Here is a 24,485-nt window from a genome sequence, read left to right on the forward strand (position 1 = left end):
TTCATCCTATTTCGACTGTACATGCTGTTTGTTCCTCCCTTTTTTGGTTGCATATTTTGTCAAAAACAATAATTCGGTGTTGTAATATTTCATGCTCAGGACTGATAAACATAGTGAAATGAAAAATGTCCTCAGTTTTTTTTTTATTGTCCAACCAATGTGTTTCATGTTTTGACAACCCTGATAAAACTCGTAAACGAATACAACTACTTCAAAATAATTACGGTCGCCAGTAAACTTTGCGATCATCAAATCAATTGCCAATTGATGCCTTAGGAGCTTAAAATACAATTCAGTTATCTCCTGACTAACTGCATAACAGCAAGTTAAACTAACATTTACTGAACGTGAAAACAGCAAAGAATTGTGTACCAAGTCAGGAAAATGACCATTGTTATATTATAGTTCGTTTCTTGTGTGTTACATTTTAATGTTATGTTTATGTTGTGTCGTAGTTCTCTTGTATTTGATGCGTTTCCCTCAGTTTTAGTTTGTAACCCGGATTTGTTTTTTCTCTATCGATCTATGAATTTCGAACAGCGGTAAACTACTGTTGCCTTTATTTTGCATTGTTCTTTCGGGTTATTTCGGTTCCAATTTTCTTGACTCTCATATGTTTTCTAATAAGATATCTGGGTGTATAATATTTTAACTAAACACTTTTATAAAATTGAATATGAAGTGTCCTGATTTCTTCAATTCTCAAACGATGCTTCGAGTTGCATTCATGAAAGAATGTGGACCTTAGTTGCCGAATGGTCTTAGTATAGCCGAACTAATGTATCACTAGCCTGTAAAGTATAGCCGAACTAATGTATCACTAGCCTGTAAACATTTCCGGTTATGTGTTTGAATCCAGCACGTGACAGGTGTGCTCGAGTCCAATCATAAGTTAATATTGACTAGCAATGTCAGTTTTCCTATCGAAGGTCGGTGGTTCTCTCTAGACACTCCAGCTTCCACCACCATGCAGTCAAAACTGACCGCCATAAAATAGCACAATAGTGCTTAAAGTGATGTAAAACACTAATCAATCAACCAACCAATCAATCAACCAACCAATCGATCAACTAATCAATCAACCAACCAATCAACCAACCAATCAACCAACCAACCAATCAACCAACCAATCAACCAATCAACCAACTAATCAATCAACCAACTAATCAATCAACCAACCAATCAATCAACCAACTAATCCATCAATTTCCAAGCGATGCTCCGAATATTACATGAACGAATAGCCTAAATAATCAGGTGAAAGTCCAATGCATACAAAAAAATTAAACAATGCATGAAAAAGTTATATTTGAAATTTAACAATAAACAAGAATGATTATAAAATTGCACATTGTCTTTGCAACAGTAACAAATCACATCGAAATTGTTTGGGTAACAAACTAAACTCATGAATAAACATATACTATCATCCACATAAACATTCTCGCACAGACACACACGTTCTTATAAACAGACACATAAACATACTCGCACAAACACACACGTTCTTAAACAGACACATAAACATACTCGCACTATACTGATATATTTCTCTCCATCCAAATCACAATTTATTTTTATATGTTATTGCCGAGTTCCGTATACGAAATGAGTCCTTTTACAACAACACAATGACCACTAAACAATTTAACATTACTAGCTAAGCTTGGATTTCCCTTAGGTTAGAACTACACCTTGCTTGAGAAACAATGTCAGACGAACATTCTGCCCCGAGCACATATGACTTGTATGCTTAGATTTCCAGCTGGCGTATAGCAGAAAACCTTCATTTACTGACTTCTTAGAGCCAATTTTTATATTCGCGCTCTTAATTTAGTGTTTAACATTTTTGGTCTATGGAATGTTTCGCGCATGAGCAGTTACAATTTAGTCTTTCAAAATAGAAATGCCAGAAGTCACCTGATATCTTTTCGATGGTTTGATGATCAACATTAAAGTTCCGCGCTTTGGTCAGTTTCTCATATACATTACTCACTAGATTAACTATAATTGGCCTATAAAATGATTGTAAAATATCCGCCTGGCAGGGCCCAGCCACTCGTTTCCTCTATTTCATGATACAGTGAAAACCTCTACGTTATACAGCTTGGACAGTTTCTCATATTATGAAGTGATTACAGAATGAGTTTGATTGTAGTAAATCACTTATCCTAGAACTCATTTCTTTGGTTGAAAGATTCATTAGATTAGATTCTAAGTTTCTCTTCAAATGAGATCTAAGATAATCTATATTTGTTCTTTCGAATCCGTTAGCTGCATATGGCTATCTGACGGGTGTAAACAAATTTTAACCTCATTTTAATATATTGTTAATTGTTTGAGGACGTTATCTCTAAAACATTCGCCAATTATTCAGAGGTAATGCTGACGAGACATTTCTCCATGTTGATTTTATTGTTTCTTTCGATCTTCTTTTTGATAAACAGCCATGTTGCTATATAAATTAGAGACGTGTTTCTAGTCTTATATTTTTGTCTTGTTCAATGATATTTAGCATAGTTTTACGGTTTGTTTTAGGTGTAAACATTGTCTTCAGCTGTTCGTATGTAAGGAACATGACAATACTCCACGAACATATTCTGGCAAAGTACGGCACACATCTGAAAAATAGCACAGGAGGATATATAATAACAGCAATTCAGTCCGATCGAAATATATCACTACGTAATTTTATTATTGCAAAAACAATAATTATAGAATAACTAATGGAAGAATTCAAATAGAGAAAAATATTCAACGAGTGACCGAACAACACATTAATTCATGAGTTAATTATCAGTGTTGTTCGGTCACGAGTTGCATATTTTTCGATATTTGAATTCTTTAATTAGTTATTCTTTTTATTACATAAGCAAATGGCTTTTTAAAAAAGAAATTAATGTAAAACATATAAAGAACTATATCTCTAATGCGACGCATTCATAATTTGTTTTCGTCCGCCGTTATCGACGTCTTGACAACGCATATTGTTGAATGACGTCAGAGAGTGAAATAACCACGTACTAGTATATCATAAACTAACGTTATCGCATGGCATTCCGGTGAGTCTCGGCAAATTCCGGAAAATATACATCAATGCTACATTTTCACTAAAAAAATTACAAAATAGTGTACAATCTCAATTTTATTAACGAAACAATTATTTGGATACTGGAAAGTATATTTTGTAAAATAATAAAAAAAAAATAATTTTAAAATAAAAAAATCATCAAATTATTAAATAAATGCGTTTTTTAAAAGTTTCAAACATAATTTAGAAAGTTACGTTAAAAATTTCACTTTTTCAAACAGTGTTCATTATGTATATTTTTGAATAATTTCTTTTGTCGTTTCGTCCATATTAAAATGTTTTTTTTTCCATTGAGGCATCTGATAGAAAGATTTCATATCGAATGTACTAAATTTGGAGTCCGACGTCAGTGAACTTTTCACTCTTTGAACTTCTATTTGGGAACCACGTAAAATGATCAATATATGAATCTGTGATTTTTCTCCATTGTTGAAGCATATGACAAAAAGATCATAACATGTCATTTTTCATATCGCATGTATTATCAGCCCTCGATCAATATCAGCCCTCGAGCCATGCGGCTCTTGGGCTGATATTGAACCTAGGGCTGATAATACATGCGATATGAAAAATGCCATGTAATAATCTGATATTATTTCACATGTGAAATTATCGTTTTTTTTATTTAACTAGGAAATCAATGTAATCCGTTGCAACCAATGTAATAAAAAATGGTCTTTCTTTTGATGATCTGATTGTTAATATTACTGGTTTGCGGCAACACTGATAAAGCATCGATCGGAACGAAATAGAAAGTCTTGTATTAAATGCATAATCATTTAAATTTTGAACTAATTTCAAGTTTGTAACCAAAACAAACAAAAAAATTAAACGAAGTAGTTGCTGAATTTGAAGCCACAGTAGTATACTGCTGCTCAAAAGTCATAAATCGATTGAGAGAAAACAAACCATGACTACAAACTAAAACTGAGAGAAACACATCAACTATAGGAGAAGAACAACGGCACAACAGAAACACTAAAATGCGACAATAATACTTTAACATACATAGAAACCGAAAATGCGACAAAAACACTTCAACATACGTAGAAACCGACTATTAGTATTTGACAACTGACTTGGTACAAGAACTTTAAAGAAAAAACCGTGGATTGAAACTGGTTTTATGGCTAGCCAAACCTCTCGCTTATATGGCAATGTTATAATATATATTTACAGCCACTAAATATTTTGTACAGATTAACACATTTAGTATAAGTTGTAGTCTATGACGCCCACAAATGGTGTTTCTCATGCAAACTGCAGAATGCAGAAAAGCGAAGATAATCAATAATAATGCAATGCTATAATTTACCCTTTATAAAAACCGGTCCATCCACTACCAGAATAAATTCCATATGCGCAATTGAAGATCCCAGAGTATTGGCCAGTTGTAGCGTTCATATACCTTGTTTTTACGACATCTACGGGGGAGGATACGATAACAGCAATTAAACCAGCTGTAACAGCTGACAGGAAATGACAAGGAATACCGTCTGTTAGAACACCAGACTGAAGTATCTTGTGTTTAGCGACGTCGTACGTCACCATTTCTGTAACTCCGACAGCAATGTTTCGGATAATATTTGGCACTACACCTGTGAAGCAAAAAACGGTATATTTAGTGTCTTAAGATTATACAATGGTTACTTTCTGACTTTGACAGCGACTTGCAACACATTTAAACAGAAACTATCTTGCGGCTCTAATGACTGACTGACCTAATGTTGGTGACTTCTCCACGGGTTATACCAGCTTCATTTCAAAAAGCCTACTTTAAATTGGCGCTTGGTCTTTAATTTATAACTATAGTCAAATTGAATTAATCTCATTCCAGGGGCGGATCCAGCCATTTCAAAAAGGGGGGTCCTAACCCAGGACAAAGAGGGGTGGGGGTCAACTATATGTTCCCATTCAAATGCATTGAACGTCCAAAAAAAAACGGGGGGTACCAACCGCCGGACCCCCCCCCCCCCCCTCTGGATCCGCGCCTGCATTCTGTATATTTTTTTTAATTTTCTGACATCACCAACTTGATATATATGACTTTCATTTCGAGGTCTTAAATTTACCATTCGTTAACTATTTTAGTCGGCAAACTTTAGTGATTTCGCTTTACTCTATCTTTAGATGGCGATACGAAATCTGCCAAGTTATGACGATCGGCAGTAAACATCCCTTTTTCGAGTCAATTATATGTTTGAAATATTTCAGTTTTTCGCGACTTTCATAATGTTGAGCCAAATAATTTTTTGTTACCACTATTCAACTTCTAGCTGTTTGTCAATTATATAATAAGTATTTTGATTTGGATTTAACATGTAAAATTCTTGCATTAATTAGTTTTGGTCCTTTAACTGAATGACAAGCAGACTTGGGGCCCTTTATAGCTTGTTGTTCGGTGTGAGCCAATGCTCCGTGTTGAAGGCCGTACTTTAACCTATAATGGTTTAATTTTTAAATTGTTATTTGGATGGAGAGTTGTCTCATTGGCACTCACACCACATCTTCCTATATCTATTGACATTGAACTGATATTTTTTTTATACACACAAAATTTCAACTCATTCTACACTTTTATTTAAAAGAAGTCATCACGAGGATGGCAGACGTCGTTCTTTGCCTTGGTGACTTTTCATTCTTTTCAAATAAATTACCTTTCCATAGTCCTCGGATTCCTTCCTCGGTTGCTATACATTTGTAAGCACTTATAGAACTGTTATATATTCGGGAACTTGATGAACTCTGTCCCTGCATACGAATTTTTACCACGTCTGTAGGCTGAGCCAATATAACAGACAGAGCACCAGTGGTGACACCAGCCAGGAGACGAATTTTGATAGGCATGTCCTTCTTTTCTGAATCTATAAATGAATTCAACAAAAAGGTCAAAATATAGATACATCAAAACATAACTCTGTATATACATGAACAGAACGGGATAGTAAAAACAAAAACTAGTTATATCCAACTTGGTATATTTAGTAATCTGTATGATTGTAAATACTGGGAAAAAAACATTAATATCCTCCCTTACTTGCATAACAGTCCCATTCTACTGACTTTACTATCCTTTCTCTTGTACTTTTCTCGAATCCCTTTATCCTTTGCTCACATCGTAATCCCCTTCTCATTTACTCGCGTCACAATCACTTTCTTCTTCCTACACATTCCTTTTCTCCTTATCTTACTTCAAAATCCCATTCACCATTACTCGCATCCCAATTCTTTTCTCATCTACTCGCATCACAATCCTTTTTATTTTACTCACCTCACAATCCCATTCTCCTTTTCTTAAGTCATAATCCCTTTCTCCTTTTCTTAAATCACAATCCCATTCTACTTTTCTTAAATCACAATCCCTTTCGCCTGCATTCACATCATAATGTATTTCTCCTTAAATATTTTTCCCCTTCACTCGCATAATCCCTTTCCCCTTACTTCAACCCACAATACCATCCTTTTTTGCTCACATCACAATTCTTTTCTCCTTTACTCTTGACGTATTGTAATTTTACAACACGGGGGAACTAGCGGTAGATTTAAATAAATAAGAAATACACAGGTTGTACTTTCAATGTTCTATTGTTGAATCAAATTATCTCAATAAAGTTACATAAATCAAAGTTACATATGGAAGTCCATAAAACAATAACAACGGCACAGTCCGCTTGAAAGTCCTTAAAAGTAGCAATACGAGTTCCGTATTCTAACGTTCGGTAATCCTCACTGACCATAATTTCTGAATGTTTCTTTTTATAACAAATGTTGAGTTACTCTAATATAGAATGACACTAATAAATACAAATTTGACAAATTTGGTCTATTCACGAGAACTTGTTAAGCTTAATCCGTTATCTCAAAATGACATTTAGTTCTATTTTACTAATTGTACTTTAAGAAGATTACGACATATGGATTTGTGAAAGTTTGTAACAACATAAAACAGTATTAGAAATTATGAAATAAAATCACAGAAATTTACACCATGACAACTCTCCTCCGCTCCAGCTAGACTCTGACCCAGAGTCTCAAGGATATAGAACTGACACTATTTTGTAATTTCCAAAGCCTCTTCTGTTAGGACGGTTTCCTCTCGATCGATGGTTTTGACCTCTTGAGTACCTCATATTGTTCGGCGCAGAATTGTTGTTGCCATTACTTGAAGATTGTTTCAACATAGATATTTCAATTTGTGTTTCTTCTAATTTCAATTTAACGTTTTCCCACAACGAGCGATAGTGCGTTATGTCTTCACTTTTCTTTTCACAGATCTTTATCCATTCCTGTACAGTTTGCTTTTCCTGTTGAAGTTCTTGATAAAGTCCGCGGTTTGCACTTTCCACTGATGTTTGAACGGAAAACAAAGTTATTTCGGCAAAACGTCTTTGTTTTTCTAATTCCTCATATTGTTCTCCTTGAGCTTTGATAAAATTCTCCAGCTGTTCACATTCTTCGTCGTGCATTTCTTCTTTGACTTCTAAGGATAAAGCCAAATCGCTAATTCTTGTATTTTTGTTGACAATCTCTTTTTCCTGCGCGACTATTTCGTTCCTGAGTTTTTGGATGTTAATCTTTAAACTGTTCATTTCCATTTTAACCGGATGATTGGTTTTAGTCACAGTTATTTGAAAATCTTCATCGTCTAAAGTTGAGAATGGAAAATCATTGTTCATTTTCTTTGCGAGAAACACACGAAGTCTGATTGAGTCCCTTTCTTTCCTTTTCGTTGACTTTGGTACCTTGCTGGGTGATGTACAGTTTACTTTAAAATGTCCAAATTGTCCACACCTAAAGCACTTGAAGTTCACATGGCGATCAAAAGTCGAATTTGTTTGAGGCCGTTGAAAGTTACTTTGGTGATAAGCGACTCCTTTAAATTCCTTTTGTCGATTCACACTGTTTTCTTGTCTTGGGTGGTTTCTGTCGTAAACGATTGGAATTCCGTAAATGTTCATATTGTATATAATACACGGGATTTTGCAACACAAACTGTTGATTGATGTTATAGAATCAGCAGAATGTTCCGGGTCCTCGCACCAATTGACGTATTGTAATTTTACAACACGGGGGAACTAGCGGTAGATTTAAATAAATAAGAAATACACAGGTTGTACTTTCAATGTTCTATTGTTGAATCAAATTATCTCAATAAAGTTACATAAATCAAAGTTACATATGGAAGTCCATAAAACAATAACAACGGCACAGTCCGCTTGAAAGTCCTTAAAAGTAGCAATACGAGTTCCGTATTCTAACGTTCGGTAATCCTCACTGACCATAATTTCTGAATGTTTCTTTTTATAACAAATGTTGAGTTACTCTAATATAGAATGACACTAATAAATACAAATTTGACAAATTTGGTCTATTCACGAGAACTTGTTAAGCTTAATCCGTTATCTCAAAATGACATTTAGTTCTATTTTACTAATTGTACTTTAAGAAGATTACGACATATGGATTTGTGAAAGTTTGTAACAACATAAAACAGTATTAGAAATTATGAAATAAAATCACAGAAATTTACACCATGACACTCTCATCATAAACCCTGATGGGCCATTTTCGCCATTTTCGTTTACTCGTCTGATTCGCGTCAAAACCAATCCTCCGTCACTTTCCTCACAGTCAAACAGCCTTTACCCGCGTGACGATCCAATTATCTTTTACTACTCCTAACGATCTCATCTCTCTTTACTTGCCTAACAATCCTATTAATCTTTTAAACGCTCATGTTATCTGATCGTCGAAAATGACGTAAAACCAAAGCAACACAACTAGTGAATAATTTATAAATGGGGAATGTCCCTCAGTTTTCCAAGGTGTTCAAGGCTGTTGGTGTTCCATCGTTAGTTTTTTTGTAAAATTTCCATGAACTATATTGTTTGCTTTCTGGTCTTTTTTTTATTTTTGTCGTGGTTAACTCTGTCTCTTCGACTTATAATTTCTGTGTCTGTATAAAATGAATGATGTGTCAACGTGACAGCATGATACGAATACAGAAAGACACGTACTGCTATGATGTAGGAGTCATCCTGCAGTCTTTAACACTAATCAGGTAGACCGGCTCTGTTTAAGACTTATCATTTTCCAACAATATGTAAGAATTTCACTCACCTTTGTATAATAAACTAAAGTAAAAATCTTTGAATTCGTCATATAGACCCAGCCTGACTGAAGAGAAGCACAGTTGTCTCTGTAGACCTGGAACCAGACCTTTGTAAAGTCCCCGGACACCTTCTTCACGAGCAATTACACTAACTGCATGACAAAGTCCTCTGTACTTTACTTTGGACCGAGATAAACTGGTTACCGGTTTTGATCGGATTCCCGTAGTTTTCCCTTCTCCTTGTAGCTGTTGAAAGTTGTAAGAAATAAATATATTTGTCGAAGACTAAGTTAGACATCTTAATGTTTTTATACGACCGCAAAATTTGAAAAAAATTTCGTCGTATATTGCTATCATACTGGCGTCGTCGTCTGCGTCGTCGTCGTCGTCGTCGTTGTCGTCGTCGTCGTCGGTGTCGTCCGAATACTTTTAGTTTTCGCACTCTAACTTTAGTAAAAGTGAATAGAAATCTATGAAATTCTAACACAAGGTTTATGACCACAAAAGGAAGGTTGGTATTGATTTTGGGAGTTTTGGTCCCAACAATTTAGGAATAAGGGTCCAAAAAGGGCCGAAATAAGCATTTTCTTGGTTTTCGCACTATAACTTTAGTTTAAGCTAATAGAAATCTATGAAATTTTGACACAAGGTTTATTACCACAAAAGAAAGGTTGGGATTGATTTTGGGAGTTTTGGTTTCAACAGTTTAGGAATTAGGGGCTAAAAAAGGGCCCAAATAAGCATTTTTCTTGGTTTTTGCACAATAACTTTAGTTTAAGTAAATAGAAATCGATGAAATTTAAACACAATGTTTATGACCACAAAAGGAAGGTTGGTATTGATTTTGGGAGATTTGGTCCCAACAGTTTAGAAATAAGGGGCCCAAAGGGTCCAAAATTAAACTTTGTTTGATTTCATCAAAATTGAATAATTGGGGTTCTTTGATATGCTGAATCTAACTGTGTATGTAAATTTTTTACTTTTGGTCCCGTTTTCAAATTGGTTTACATTTAGGTCCAAAGGGTCCAAAATTAAACTTAGTTTGATTTTGACAAAAAATGAATCGATTGGGTTCTTTGATATGCTGAATCTAAAAATGTACTTAGATTCTTGATTATTGGCCCCGTTTTCAAGTTGGTCCAAATCGGGGTTCAAAATTAAACTTTGTTTGATTTCATCAAAAATTGAATATATGGGGTTCTTTGATATGCCAAATCTAACTGTGTATGTAGATTCTTCTTTTTTGGTCCTGTTTTCAAATTGGTCTACATTAAAGTCCAAAGGGTCCAAAATTAAACTTAGTTTGATTTTAACAAAAATTGAAATATTGGGGTTCTTTGATATGCTGAATCCAAACATGTTCTTAGATTTTTGATTATGGGCCCAGTTTTCAAGTTGGTCCAAATCAGGATCTAAAACTATTATATTAAGTATTGTGCAATAGCAAGTCTTTTCAATTGCACAGTATTGCGTAATGGCAAGAAATATCTAATTGCACAATATTGTGAAATAGCAATTTTTTTTTTAATTAGAGTTATCTTTCTTTGTCCAGAATAGTTTGCAAGAAATATCTAATTTCACAATATTGTGCAATAGCAAGATTTTTTTTTAATTGGAGTTATCTTTCTTTGTCCAGAATCAACAAGAAATATCTAATTTCACAATATTGTGCAATAGCAAGAATTTTTTTTAATTGGAGTTATCTTTCTTTGTCCAGAATCAACAAGAAATATCTAATTTCACAATATTGTGCAATAGCAAGAACATTTTTTAATTGGAGTAATCTTTCTTTGTCCAGAATCAACTTAAATCTTTGTTATATACAATATACAATGTATATTCACTTTTTACTACCAACTGATAAATTAAAATAATCTTTACCATTCAGTGATAACAAGCAGTTTTTTTTACATCTTAATATATTATGATGTATTTAAATGAGTAGTTATTGTTGCAAACTCCATTAGAAATTTTAATTGAGATTAGTTTTGGAATAAGGGAAAGGGGGATGTGATTAAAAAAATTGGGTTCAATTTTTCTCATTTGAAATTTCATAAATAAAAAGAAAATTTCTTCAAACATTTTTTTGAGAGGATTAATATTCAACAGCATAGTGAATTGCTCTAAGAGAAAACAAAAATTTTAAGTTCATTAGAACACATTCATTCTGTGTCAGAAACCTATGCTGTGTCAACTATTTAATCACAATCCAAATTTACAGCTGAATCCAGCTTGAATGTTGTGTCCATACTTGCCCCAACCGTTCAGGGTTCAACCTCTGCGGTCGTATAAAGCTACGCCCTGCGGAGCATCTGGTTAGTTATAGGAGGCGGCCGTCAGCTAAAAATGTGTACTAGTTCAGTGAAAATCTACGTCATACTAAACGCCAAAACATGTAAATGAACTAAAATTAAAAAAAATCATGCAAGACTAATAATGACCAGATGCTCCTGACTTGGAGAAGGCGCAAAAATGCGGCGGGTTCAACATGTTTAGTGAGATCTCAACCCCTCTAAATACCCTCACCCAATGTAGAAAAAACAAACAATTTAAATTAAAAGACAATAATGATAGAACATTCAGTTTGACAGATTAAATTACACATAAATGATAGGGTGGTAGAGCAGATTGGTACCCTTCGAAAAAGAATAAAGGCAACCTCGGCTCCGCCTCGATTTTCAATAAGTTCTCGGTGTAACACTATGTTTTATCTACCTCCAAGCTATGAATTATGTATAGGTGTAAATTAGAAACATATACACTTTGGGGTTTATCTTAAAAGTACTTTTCTACACGTACCTGAAGGCGAACTTTTGTTGTATCTAATGGGAACGTCGCAGCATCAGCAATACATGCAGCTAATCCAGCACTCATAACCTTTACATAAACACTTGGTTGATCTTCTTTTATGCAGGGTGTCTTCATTGTTGTTGTCATTTAACATTTCTTTAAAATAAAGAAAAGATTTGTGTTATAAAAATAATTCACAGACGCTTGAGCCATTGACCCCCCTATTTTCTGTCCTAAATATATTTTTTTTAAAGAATTTCTTTTTATTCATTTGTTTAATGTTTTCTAGCTATTGCCAACCCGTCTAACATTGGGAGCAGTTTATATGTGCCATCCTTTATAAGAGAACCTGCTTCAAATGTAAGGTTGTGTTGGTGAAAACAAGAACACGATAAATATAGGAAAATTAAAAATTTGAAACAAACAATCAACAGTTTACATGGTTTATTCAGTAATATATTTAATACACATGATATGAAAATAGATAAAGATAACAACGGTACGATCATAAAACATAAGTTGAAAAAATACAGACTATACGATGGCCAAAAAGAAGACGACGAAAAGATAAACAAACAAACAAACAAACAGTCTACTTAACACTACATCAAAATCTTTGAATTGAGCAACACAAACCACATCAATAACCATTGGTGAATTAACTAAGAATTTGTAAAACAAACAACTTAATCACGACAACAATCAGGTATTGTTCAGGAAGCGGCGATATTCAACCGTTTTAAAGCGAATTTATCCCGATAATCCCGTTCTCAATCCGCTTCTAATCCAATTTGTATCTTTCGCCAGGTAAAATTCGACCGAGTCTGTTACGATTGCGTCCCGATTCTACCGAATATAAACAGACAGCGATCAGACAGTGACCAGACAGTGAACCGACGCTGACGGAAGTTATCCGTTCGAAAACTGTCGGCATAATCGGGATGAGCAGGTACTGTCTGAACAGGTCCGCTCTATTGCATTGTAACCGGCTTTGTCTGGTCTCAGTCGTATTGTATTCTGTAATTGTCGAGACTCTGACATTGGTATTATTGACGATTTTTTTTATTCGTAACGGGACAGCTCCGGAACGGTTTCGGCAAAAACGGTTCGCAATCCTCACAAGATCTGGATGCAATCTAGACTCAATCGGCAACAAAACAGCAATGAAAAATTTCTCCAGATCATTCTCGTTCCACAGGACATCGTCCAGAATACACAGAACATTGTTAGGATTTTGATCCGATACAGCAGAATCTGTCACGATATAGGCACGATTGTAATCCGACTAGACAAAATCGGCTGAGTTTCCCCCGAATGTTACGGGACGCACCTAACGATCGGGGTGCTTCGCCGAACTATTCGGACCCTTCCCGACCTGTAGGAATCTGTTACGAACTTAAACGACTGCGTTCAGACAATAATAGAACATTCCAGATAATTTCGTATCGATGTCTTATCTCAAACGGGAGCAATAATCGGCATTTAAGTTTTAATTTCCATCCACGGTTCACAGGATCTTGATCAGACTTTTGACATATTTTAATCGGGAATGGTCCTGTCAAGGACGGCAAGAAAAATCGTGAATGTGTGGTTTCATGATCTAATTGCATTCTGGATAATATTTCCCGAAAGCTTACACCAAAACGTTGTGATTGGTTAAAAAAGTGGTAAACAGTTGAAATTCGACCAATGACGTAAAGTAATTTTTTTTAGTGTACACACAATGGTATTATACATGTATTTCCCATGCCTGAGGGAGATATGAAGATTTGTTCACCCAAGAATATCCATATTTCACGAGGGCGCTCTGTTCGAGGGTAAACAAATCTTCATATCCACCGAGGCCAAGGAAAATCAATGTTTTATTTCACTGCCTTAGCATTGTATACTATCGAAACTTTTGCATACCAGCATTTTTTCTTATCCGCTAGTTTTTATTACTATATACGACATACATATTGATAAACCGTACGAATAAACATTTAAAATTAGTGTTTTTGTTTTAACGTCTGAAAATAAATTTGAACACGATAATGATATTTTTAAATCAAAATATACCATAGTATTCTGATATGTAGAGAATGAGTAAGACCAATCTAACCCAAAATATCCCATAGTATACTAATATGTAGAGAATGAGTAAGACCAATCTAAACCAAAATATCCCGTAGTATACTAATATGTAGAGAATGAGTAGGACCAATCTAAACCAAAATATCCCATAGTATACTGATATGTAGAGAATGAGTAAGACCAATCTAAATCAAAATATCCCATAGTATACTGATATGTAGAGAATGAGTAAGACCAATCTAAACCAAAATATCACATAGTATACTGATATGTAGAGAATGAGTAAGACCAATCTAAACCAAAATATCCCATAGTATACTGATATGTAGAGAATGAGTAAGACCAATCTAAACCAAAATATCCCATAGTATACTGATATGTACAGAATGAGTAAGACCAATCAAAATCAAAATATCCCATAGTATACTGATACGTAGAGAATGAGTAAGACCAATCTAAACCAAAATATCCCATAGTATACTGATATGTAGAGAATGAGTAAGACCAATCTAAACCAAAATATCCCATAGTATACTGATACGTAGAGAATGAGTAAGACCAATCTAAACCAAAATATCCCATAGTATACTGATATGTAGAGAATGAGTAAGACCAATCTAAACCAAAATATCCCATAGTATACTGATATGTACAGAATGAGTAAGACCAATCAAAATCAAAATATCCCATAGTATACTGATATGTAGAGAATGAGTAAGACCAATCTAAACCAAAATATCCCATAGTATACTGATATGTACAGAATGAGTAAGACCAATCAAAATCAAAATATCCCATAGTATACTGATATGTAGAGAATGAGTAAGACCAATCTAAACCAAAATATCCCATAGTATACTGATATGTACAGAATGAGTAAGACCAATCAAAATCAAAATATCCCATAGTATACTGATATGTAAGAATGAGTAAGACCAATCTAAACCAAAATATCCCATAGTATACTGATATGTAGAGAATGAGTAAGACCAATCTAAACCAAAATATCCCATAGTATACTGATATGTAGAGAATGAGAAAGACCAATCTAAACCAAAATATCCCATAGTATACTGATATGTAGAGAATGAGTAAGACCAATCTCAATCAAAATATCCCATAGTATACTGATATGTAGAGAATGAGAAAGACCAATCTAAACCAAAATATTCCATAGTATACTGATATGTAGAGAATGAGTAAGACAAATCTAAACCAAAATATCCCATAGTATACTGATATGTAGAGAATGAGTAAGACCAATCTCAATCAAAATATCCCATAGTATACTGATATGTAGAGAATGAGTAAGACCAATCTAAACCAAAATATACCATAGTATACTGATATGTAGAGAATGAGTAAGACCAATCTAAACCAAAATATACCATAGTATACTGATATGTAGAGACTGAGTAAGACCAATCTCAATCAAAATATCCCATAGTATACTGATATGTAGAGAATGAGTAAGACCAATCTAAACCAAAATATCCCATAGTATACTGATATGTAGAGAATGAGTAAGACCAATCTAAACCAAAATATCCCATAGTATACTGATATGTAGAGAATGAGTAAGACCAATCTAAACCAAAATATACCATAGTATACTGATATGTAGAGAATGATTAAGACCAATCTAAACCAAAATATCACATAGTATACTGATATGTAGAGAATGAGTAAGACCAATCTAAACCAAAATATCCCATAGTATACTAATATGTAGAGAATGAGTAAGACCAATCTAAACCAAAATATCACATAGTATACTGATATGTAGAGAATGAGTAAGACCAATCTAAACCAAAATATCACATAGTATACTAATATGTAGAGAATGAGTAAGACCAATCTAAACCAAAATATCCCATAGTATACTAATATGTAGAGAATGAGTAGGACCAATCTAAACCAAAATATCCCATAGTATACTGATATGTAGAGAATGAGTAAGACCAATCTAAACCAAAATATCCCATAGTATACTGATATGTAGAGAATGAGTAAGACCAATCTAAACCAAAATATCCTATAGTATACTGATACGTAGAGAATGAGTAAGACCAATCTCAATCAAAATATCCCATAGTATACTGATATGTAGAGAATGATTAAGACCAATCTAAACCAAAATATTCCATAGTATACTGATATGTAGAGAATGAGTAAGACCAATCTAAACCAAAATATCCCATAGTATACTGATATGTAGAGAATGAGTAAGACCAATCTAAACCAAAATATTCCATAGTAGACTGATATGTAGAGAATGAGTAAGACCAATCTAAACCAAAATATCCCATAGTATACTGATACGTAGAGAATGAGTAAGACCAATCTAAACCAAAATATCCCATAGTATACTGATATGTAGAGAATGAGTAAGACCAATCGAAACCAAAATATCCCATAGTATACTGATATGTAGAGAATGAGTAAGACCAATCTAAATCAAAATATCCCATAGTATACTGATATGTAGAGAATGAGTAAGACCAATCTAAATCAAAATATCCCATAGTATACTGATATGTAGAGAATGAGTAAGACCAATCTAAACCAAAATATCCCATAGTATACTGATATGTAGAGAATGAGTAAGACCAATCTAAACCAAAATATCCCATAGTATACTGATATGTAGAGAATGAGTAAGACCAATCTAAACCAAAATATCCCATAGTATACTGATATGTACAGAATGAGTAAGACCAATCAAAATCAAAATATCCCATAGTATACTGATATGTAGAGAATGAGTAAGACCAATCTCAATCAAAATATCCCATAGTATACTGATATGTAGAGAATGATTAAGACCAATCTAAACCAAAATATTCCATAGTATACTGATATGTAGAGAATGAGTAAGACCAATCTAAACCAAAATATCCCATAGTATACTGATATGTAGAGAATGAGTAAGACCAATCTAAACCAAAATATCCCATAGTATACTAATATGTAGAGAATGAGTAAGACCAATCTAAACCAAAATATCCCATAGTATACTGATATGTAGAGAATGAGTAAGACCAATCTAAACCAAAATATCCCATAGTATACTGATATGTAGAGAATGAGTAAGACCAATCTAAACCAAAATATCCCATAGTATACTGATATGTACAGAATGAGTAAGACCAATCAAAATCAAAATATCCCATAGTATACTGATATGTAGAGAATGAGTAAGACCAATCTAAACCAAAATATCCCATAGTATACTGATATGTAGAGAATGAGTAAGACCAATCTAAACCAAAATATCCTATAGTATACTGATACGTAGAGAATGAGTAAGACCAATCTCAATCAAAATATCCCATAGTATACTGATATGTAGAGAATGATTAAGACCAATCTAAACCAAAATATTCCATAGTATACTGATATGTAGAGAATGAGTAAGACCAATCTAAACCAAAATATCCCATAGTATACTGATATGTAGAGAATGAGTAAGACCAATCTAAACCAAAATATTCCATAGTAGACTGATATGTAGAGAATGAGTAAGACCAATCTAAACCAAAATATCCCATAGTATACTGATACGTAGAGAATGAGTAAGACCAATCTAAACCAAAATATCCCATAGTATACTGATATGTAGAGAATGAGTAAGACCAATCGAAACCAAAATATCCCATAGTATACTGATATGTAGAGAATGAGTAAGACCAATCTAAATCAAAATATCCCATAGTATACTGATATGTAGAGAATGAGTAAGACCAATCTAAATCAAAATATCCCATAGTATACTGATATGTAGAGAATGAGTAAGACCAATCTAAACCAAAATATCCCATAGTATACTGATATGTAGAGAATGAGTAAGACCAATCTAAACCAAAATATCCCATAGTATACTGATATGTAGAGAATGAGTAAGACCAATCTAAACCAAAATATCCCATAGTATACTGATATGTACAGAATGAGTAAGACCAATCAAAATCAAAATATCCCATAGTATACTGATATGTAGAGAATGAGTAAGACCAATCTAAACCAAAATATCCCATAGTATACTGATATGTAGAGAATGAGTAAGACCAATCTAAACCAAAATATCCCATAGTATACTGATATGTAGAGAATGAGTAAGACCAATCTAAATCAAAATATCCCATAGTATACTGATATGTAGAGAATGAGTAAGACCAATCTCAATCAAAATATCCCATAGTATACTGATATGTAGAGAATGAGTAAGACCAATCTAAACCAAAATATCCCATAGTATACTGATATGTAGAGAATGAGTAAGACCAATCTAAACCAAAATATCCCATAGTATACTGATATGTAGAGAATGAGTAAGACCAATCTAAACCAAAATATCCCATAGTATACTGATATGTAGAGAATGAGTAAGACCAATCTAAACCAAAATATACCATAGTATACTGATATGTAGAGAATGATTAAGACCAATCTAAACCAAAATATCACATAGTATACTGATATGTAGAGAATGAGTAAGACCAATCTAAACCAAAATATCCCATAGTATACTAATATGTAGAGAATGAGTAAGACCAATCTAAACCAAAATATCACATAGTATACTGGTAGGTAGAGAATGAGTAAGACCAATTTAAGATATCTATACTATTTAAAGGGAAGACCTCATTTTGTGTGTCGCTTCTCTTCAATCATTGTGCTTCTGTCGCAGGGGTGTTGATCCCGAAATACCGGGCTTAAAAACATAAAATACCGAGATCTAAAGAAATTTAAATCCCGACCTCCCGAAATTAAAAAAAAGAGTTGTCGGATCACGAAAGGATCAATCCCAAAATCTCGAGCTTAAAAACACCTGCACCACCCCTCGTATACTATATATATATATATAAAGTGCATACATTTGCTATTTACTATCAATTCCAATAAATTAGTTTCCACGGCGGTCACTTATATTTTATATAGAGAGTCTATTTATATCTAATATATCAGTGACCGTTTTTATATTTATAGAAAATGTATGTTCATAGTATACAGAAAAAAATCAAACAAAAAAAAATCGGCCTTTTGAAAAAAGGGGAAGGACTTAAGCAAAAAGTCCTGCCCCAAATACCTAGAATTTTAGATACATTTTCTGAACTTCTCCAGTCATGATTAAAAATTTCTATAACATTTTACATTCGCTCTATATATGTCCGCTATTTCACGGGTATGTTCTAGATTCTATTAAAAATGAAGACTTAATAGTAACTCCACGTAATAAAAATATTTTTTATGACTACATACTAGCATTCAGAGACGGACAGTAATTGCGAAAACGTTTATATTTACTATGGTCGTGAAACGACAGTTTGTCAACCAGATATAGATAAGTCTATTTAATGTTGATGCTTTACTTGCATCATTGAAATACAAGTTTACTCGAGCTCGACATAGTTTTATTTTATTTTTGTACAGTTGTGCATTTTCCAATCTTGAAAACAAAGAAATTAAGAAGGAAAATGAGAAATTTATAAATGTGACAACAACCCGACATGGAGCACAAAAAACCCAAAGGTCATCAATGTGTCTTCTAGACAGCGAAAAAGTCAGGCTTTAACTGGCCGGCTAAACAAAAATGTATGCAATTTTCGATTTTTTTAAGACTGTTTTTACGGTGCCGACACAATACATGTTGCCACTGTCTTTAATTAATCATTAAGTCACATAATCATAAGCTTCTTCTATGTCCCGTCAATCATCGTCCGTTCAACCTTCAATAATCATGCCTTCACATCCTCTATAGTGACGTTACAATGCAGCCGACGTCAGCGTGCAGCAACAGCGAGCATTTCGGGATCGCCCAAAGCTCTGTTGCATGAGATTAAGACGTCAACACCGAAGTATCAACAATGGGAGCTAATTGTGGAAAAAAATGTAAATCAGGCAGAAAACAACAAAGAAAAGAGATTGTTTTACTAAGGTTTGTGCAGAGAATTAGACACATCTTTAATAAGAACCGGGTTGTACCCTTTAGTGAGCCGGGATCACGTTGTGTATCAAGTATCATAAGCAACACAACAGTTATAACACGAGATGAGAATAAGAGCAGACGTATCTCCAAAGGAGAAAGACAGTGTCAAACGGCATTGATCAGGCCCTATATTGATCAAAATCCAACACCGCTTGTTGACAATGTTGTGTTCAACAACGACGACTTGACTTCCACCAAAGATAAACCGAATTGTTTACACACCATTCCGGGAAAAGAAGGAGAAACAAAAGAGGCCACTGAAGAAATGCAGTCAATCAGCTGTTTAAACACATGCTATGCAAATTTTAAAAAAGACGTTAATGAACTGTTGTCTGCTTCAAATGAAACACCGAACAGAAGACGGAGACCTAATGCAGCGAAGGGTGTCAGAACCAGTATGACCATAATGTTGTCAACTACTAGTAACTCAAACATGGATGTAAGGTTACCAGGAGAGGTCATTCCATCATCAAACACACCAACTGTCTCAAGACCGCAGTTGACAGCCCCTGAGATACCAACTAAAGAAAAAGTATATTTAGACAGTTGGATTGAACATCAGAACAAGAAAGACAATTTGAAAAAATAAAATGTTATGTTTTATTCCATTTTTTGTCATACAAGTTTGTATATAATTTGAAAAAAATAAAATTGTATTTTTTATTTCATTGTTTGTCTAAATTTGTGTGCCTGTTTTTAAAATGCCACTTCGCGAGTTTTGCTTTTATAGCTGTCGTGTATCCGAAAAAATATGTATCACTGTCATAGTGATAGTCTTCCGAATTATAGAGTTTATAATTCAGAGGTTTCGTTTGTATGTCATATTTGTTTTAAGTTTATAATTGACTTGTTCTTAGGCAGCAGTTTTTTTTTTTGTTTGAATTGTAATTACGGGGCTTTATGTTATTATTTATGTGGTGTTAGTTTTTCTCATTGTTGAAGGCCGTTTTGTGACACACGTATATATATATATAGTTATATAATTTGGTATCTGGTGGCGATTGTCACATTTGCATTCAAACCACATTTTCTTATTTTTATATATTATATCCGTGAACGAGACATCAACCTTAGCCATGCTGAAAAAATACCACACAATTCGAAGTCACAGTTAGTCTATCAATTGGCTTATATATAACGCGTTTCGTCTTCAAAAGACTCATCAGTGACGCTCGAATTAAAAAAATATTTAAAAGGCCAAATAAAGTACGAAGTTGAAGAGCATTGAGGACCAAAAAATTCTTAAAGTTTTGCCAAATACAACTTAGGTAATCTATTCCTGAGATAGAAAAGCGTTATTATTTCAAAATTTTCAAGTTTTGTTAACAGTTAATTTATTAGTATGAACATTTCAATGATAACTCAAGTCACTGCACAACACAGAAGTGCTGACTACATATACTGTACTGGTGATACCCTCGGGGTGATAAAAAAGACCCAGTGGTTGTAAATTAATTACCGCATGCATTAGAACTTTCCTTCGCTAGGCTAAAGTTGTTTTCCGTGTATTTCCTCTAAAAACTGCATGTTTGTTTGCATTCTGCGGACAGATTTGTCCGGTCAATAATGGTTTCTTACATTAGATATAAGGAAATTCGTTTTGTGACTGATGCCTTGTATAGTAATCTTTTCATTGAAATCCAATAAAAAATCTGCCTGAGGTTTCTACAAATTTGCAGTTGTTACCAAATTACCAGTTACCATCATTACTCATTGAAAATACTCATAGTCACCAAAACAGTAAGTCACGTGATCCAAAACATGAAGAGACAAATATCCAACACCACCATCAAATCTCAATAGCCAAACCATGAAAGGTAAAATTACCCGCACCATATCAAATCTCAAAAGCCGAAACAAAGACAAAATTTCCAACACCATATCAAATCTCAAAAGCCGAAACAAAGACAAAATTTCCAACACCATATCAAATCTCAATAGCTGAAACATGGCAAATATCCAATATCAACATCACATCTCGCTAGCCGAAATATGAAGAGAAAAATATCTTTTAGATCGATTAGAAGCTTGGTATATACAAGTCTTGTCATTTTAGACTGACACCGAAAAGAAGCTTTGTATATATATATTTTACAGTTACTTGTAGTTCTAGACAAAGACCGAATGATCTCGTGGTATATTGTACAGTTGCTTGTTCTCTTCGACTGAGACCGAAAAGTAGCTGTGTACATTTTACAGTAACGGTTGCTTGTCTTTATAGCCTGTGACAGGTTATAAGCTTGTCGACTGAGACCGTAAAGTAGCTTTGTACATTGTACTGTTACTTGTCTTTTTAGACTGCCACCGGTTATAAGCTTGTCGACTGAGACCGTAAAGAAGCTTTGTACATTGTACTGTTACTTGTCCTTTTAGACTGCGACCGGTTAGAAGCTTGTTTTATTGCACAGTTGCTCGTCTTCTTAGACTGAGATCGATAAGAAGCTTAGTTTATTATAATGTTGCCTGTCTTTTTAGACGGAGACTTATTAAGAGCTTGCTATATTGTACAGTTGCTGCAGGTTTTCGCTGGCGACCGAAATGAAACTTTGAATATAATACTGTTGCTAGTCTTTTTAGACTGAGATCGATTAGAAACTTGGTTCCTTATTTGTTTTATTGACGACCGTTTGTTGACCCCAAGATGAAAGTTTTATGTCGTATAAACAGCTTAAATATATATGAATTAAATAAATCATGCGATAGTGGGCACCACCCCAAATATCGATCTATGAAGGTCGTCAATTTTTATATCGATTGCAATTAAACAAAACTTTCATTTCTATCTTCTGTTATTATAAAAAAGAAGATGTGGTATGATTGCTACAATTGTTCACAAAACGGGATTTTTTTGTCATTATCATCATCAAATTCAGCACAATATGATTTTCTGGTGTTTAAACAAATTAAAATATAAAGCTGTAAAGTATAGAACATTTAATTGATGTATGTATAATACTTCACAAATCCTTCAAGAAAGCATGTGTGAACATTTTAATCATATAAAATATAGAACTGTAGTAGGTAGACAAACATTTTTTTTTACTTTAATGAAGATAACTTCACAATAATTATAGTATTGGATTATTTCACATAGTATGACTCAAAAGACCCATGCGACCAATAGTCTATTATTCCAGTTAAGAGGCTAATGCGACCATAGTCTATTATTCCAGTTAAGAGGCTAATGCGACCATAGTCTATTATTCCAGTTAAGAGGCTAATGCGACCGATAGTCTATTATTCCAGTTAAGAGGCTAATGCGACCATAGTCTATTATTCCAGTTAAGAGGCTAATGCGACCAATAGTCTATTATTCTAGTTAAGAGGCTAATGCGACCAATAGTCTATTATTCCAGTTAAGACGCCCCCGAGACCAATAGTCTGTTATTCCAACTTATGGACCTAATAAGAGCAAAGGAATTTATGACAATGATTTACGTAATTAAATCTGATATATTACCCTAGAGGATGATCTAAAAACGATTGAGATTATCAAAATAAGAAAGCTGTACACTATCCAACTGAAAAAAAGATACAAAAGATAATTTTCTGGAGATCGTTTTTGGGGAAGAGAGTCGGAGTATGTTTATTGTCGTCCAAAATACGAGATTTAAACAATACAAAAAAGGGATAGATTGGAAGTACGATAACTACTCAGTGCATAGCGAACCAAGACATTTTCACAAGGGAGGGCAAAGGCGGATTTAGGGGGGCAGGGGGCCCGGGCCTCTTAGGTCAGTCAGTGGGCCCCCACTTATAAAAAATTCTGGATCCGCCACTGGAGGGGCACTGAGTGCCTCAGAGGTGATTCGCTCCAATCATGATTGAGTGATTCCCTATATATATAATTAACCAAACTTTCCCACAAAAGGGGGTGGGCACCCTGACCCCCTTTAATCCACCCCGATATACCGTTTATATCTATATAATAGATGAACAAGGAAATAATGTGAATTTGTCAAAAAAAACAATGTCACAATTTTTTTCTATTGCATCATTTATTCAATTTTTTTTAAATATTTCAGAAAAAATTTCAAAAAAAGATTATTTAAATATTAAACTTACAGTGATTAAGTTCAAGAATTTACTACCACTTGTTTTTTCCTCAATATGACTATTTTGATATTATTTTTCGGTTATATACGGGTTCAACTGGAGGGTGTGTAAAAAATCTCGATTCTCATTGGTGTATATTTTTTCCTTGAAGGACTTCTATTTTTACATATTTTGTTTTCCGGAGGTGTGTGTTAAATTGAAGTTCTGATTTGTCATTCTATGACATGTGATTTTTGTTTGTAATTAAATTCTGCAAATCATATACTCTATAAGTAAGTTTAATATTTCATCATCTTACTACATTATAACCGTTTATTGACGTCTACAGTAATCCGGGTGTAAAATTTAAATGGTAAATGACTTTATTCAAGTGC

At 33.8% G+C, this 24,485-nt stretch overlaps 1 protein-coding gene across 1 annotated transcript; it reads right to left on the minus strand.

The window, feature by feature from the left end:
* Positions 1–1,541: 1,541 nt before the first annotated feature.
* Positions 1,542–24,162, minus strand: LOC134686817 (mitochondrial uncoupling protein 2-like). The gene is made up of 6 exons (XM_063546622.1): positions 24,121–24,162; positions 12,003–12,149; positions 9,212–9,449; positions 5,749–5,955; positions 4,407–4,689; positions 1,542–2,621 (listed from the first exon to the last, which is right to left on the minus strand). The coding sequence occupies exons 2-6, from the start codon at positions 12,138–12,140 to the stop codon at positions 2,465–2,467; spliced, it is 1,023 nt and encodes a 340-aa protein (XP_063402692.1). The 5' UTR covers positions 12,141–12,149; positions 24,121–24,162; the 3' UTR covers positions 1,542–2,464.
* Positions 24,163–24,485: the final 323 nt, after the last annotated feature.

This window comes from Mytilus trossulus, chromosome 10, assembly GCF_036588685.1.
Source record: "Mytilus trossulus isolate FHL-02 chromosome 10, PNRI_Mtr1.1.1.hap1, whole genome shotgun sequence".
In the NCBI taxonomy this organism is placed as follows: Eukaryota; Metazoa; Mollusca; class Bivalvia; order Mytilida; family Mytilidae; genus Mytilus; species Mytilus trossulus.